Source organism: Tupaia chinensis, unplaced genomic scaffold (assembly GCF_000334495.1).
Source record: "Tupaia chinensis unplaced genomic scaffold, TupChi_1.0 Scaffold000195_1, whole genome shotgun sequence".
NCBI classification, from domain to species: domain Eukaryota; kingdom Metazoa; phylum Chordata; class Mammalia; order Scandentia; family Tupaiidae; genus Tupaia; species Tupaia belangeri.
In genome coordinates, this window is record NW_006159670.1 from 1,175,737 (window position 1) to 1,178,119 (window position 2,383).

General features: G+C 59.6%; 1 protein-coding gene across 1 annotated transcript in view; it reads right to left on the bottom strand.

Moving 5' to 3' along the window:
• LOC102490850 (MCC, WNT signaling pathway regulator) overlaps positions 1–2,383 on the bottom strand; it is a gene marked incomplete at its 3' end in the record, with an annotated part of 38,845 nt that overhangs the window by 5,340 nt on the left and 31,122 nt on the right. The window contains 1 exon segment of the mRNA XM_027771202.1: positions 1,989–2,086. Within this exon segment, the coding sequence (XP_027627003.1) occupies positions 1,989–2,086 (98 nt within the window).

The window sequence follows — 2,383 nt, forward strand, 5'->3', positions numbered from 1 at the left end:
AACTGCCCGCAATGAAAAAACCCCCCAAAAAAAAAAAAAAAAAAAAAAAGGCAGCACATCATGAAGCCGTCACTGAGCTGGACTGTGAGGAGGGCCCACACGAGGGCCGGCCCACGGGCAGTGGCTGAGCCCGTGTGTAGGAGCTGACCACGTGCACATCTGATCGCAGTTTGCATCCCAGTGGCAGTGGCTTGGAAAACATGCCAGGCACGTGTGTGTGTGTGTGCCCACGCCTTCCACACCTGATTGTGGGGGGCTCTCTGGCCAGCACACGTGCCCTCAGGCAACTGGGGAAAAAGAACGTATGTGTGAGGACCCGAGGGCTAACGTAACACGAAAACGACTGGGTGGCCCCACGGCTCAGCGGCTAAGCTCCGGGCAGGGAGGCCGGCCCCACCGGGCTGACGGAGGGGTCACGTCCCAGCCTGGCGGCAAGCATGCACCCGGGCCCTGCCTGTCTGGAGAACTGGAAGAAAGCAGCACAGTGGTCAGGCCCCACTGGCGGAGCTCTCTCATGTGCATGCATGTGCCCTGTGGCGTTAAACCGAAACAGATCTAAGAGTTTAAATACTATGCAATAAATGCTCATAAGGGGATGCAGGAGGATATCACGTTTTTAAAAAGTAAAAGCGAAACTCGACGTACAGGCCAAACGCTACACGGATGTAACTGAGAGCAGAGTGGTGAGACAGGACACGGCGCTGGGGCATCACCCACGTGCCCTCAGGCAACTGGGGAAAAAGAACGTATGTGTGAGGACCCGAGGGCTAACGTAACACGAAAACGACTGGGTGGCCCCACGGCTCAGCGGCTAAGCTCCGGGCAGGGAGGCCGGCCCCACCGGGCTGACGGAGGGGTCACGTCCCAGCCTGGCGGCAAGCATGCACCCGGGCCCTGCCTGTCTGGAGAACTGGAAGAAAGCGGCACAGTGGCCAGGCCCCGCTGGCGGAGCTCTCTCATGTGCATGCATGTGCCCTGTGGCGTTAAACCGAAACAGACAGATCTAAGAGTTTAAATACTATGCAATAAATGCTCATAAGGGGATGCAGGAGGATATCACGTTTTTAAAAAGTAAAAGCGAAACTCGACGTACAGGCCAAACGCTACACGGATGTAACTGAGAGCAGAGTGGTGAGACAGGACACGGCGCTGGGGAATCACCCCAGGACGACGGCCACTGGGGCCACCAGGGGGCCGGCCGCCAGGCACACTGGCCAGGGAGCAGACGTGAGCAGCGCTACAGGCAGCAACAGACTAGCTCTTGGGAACTCAGTGCAAGGCAGGCCAGGGGCTTGGTTAACGTGCTGGGTCCCAAATGGCTGGTTGTGTGTTCGAGTCCTGGACCTGGCACCCCAAAAAACAGGCTGGGCGCCTGCGAGTGGGCGGCCAAAATCCCAAGGAAAGAGGAGGGATTCCAGCGTGCCAGCTTCCCAGAGGGCAGTTTCCCTTTCTGTCTCTGGTGAGTGCATATGTCTTTCAGCAAAACAAACAAACAAAAAGGTACAAAAAGAAAGATTTTTAAAACTTCAGAAGTTTTCCAAAAAAAAAAAGTCAGTAACGTGGAAAATGGAATTTTTAATACATAGGTCAGATGCCGCTAAGATGAATTTCACCCGTTTGCACTTGCGCCAAGAGGCTGACAGAAACCTTGCGGTAGCTGTGGTGGTGGGAACCTTTCTACGGGAGCGTCCCGCCCGAGCCAGGTGGGGAGGCCCTGAGACGGCACACCGGAGCCCGACCCTGATCAGCCGCGCTCCTTGGAGAGAAGACAGAGGTCGGGTGGGAGTCCGAGACGAGAGAAGTCTCCCAGAACCGCACAGAGGCCTGGTGTGAGTGCCGGGGAAGCGAGCCCCTGGTGGAGGACCGCCCATTTACCGCGGTCTCTCCTTCGCAGGCCGGCATGCAGCGACCCGGACAGCGACCGAGCACCAGCCAGCTCGGCAGAGCCCGCTCCTGCTCACCCCGGCACGCGTGGGGAGGGCGCTTACCTGCGGATGGCGCTGGCGAACTCCGCGGCCAGCTCACTGTCGCTGCACGTGGTCCGTAGCTCAGCCAGGGACAGGGCTGGGGTGGCGTCGGCGCATTCCTGGGGAAGCAAGCACAGTCTGTTAGCCGTGACCGCGCCCTGACGCACCACCACCGGCCTCTGGGGGCAGGAGGGCGAGGGAAGAAACCAGGCGGCCCCTCGGTGGCTGCCAGCAGGGTGCCACCCAGGGAGCTCTGAGCGACAGCACCGCCCGTCCGCCTGCTCTACACGTCCTCACGCACGCAAGCCTCGCAGACCCTCGGGGCGGCTGCTGTCATCATTCCCGTTTTACCACCGAGAAAACTGAGGCGTGGAGAGGACACGGCCCAGTCACCAGCCGGGACACGGGCAGGGCCC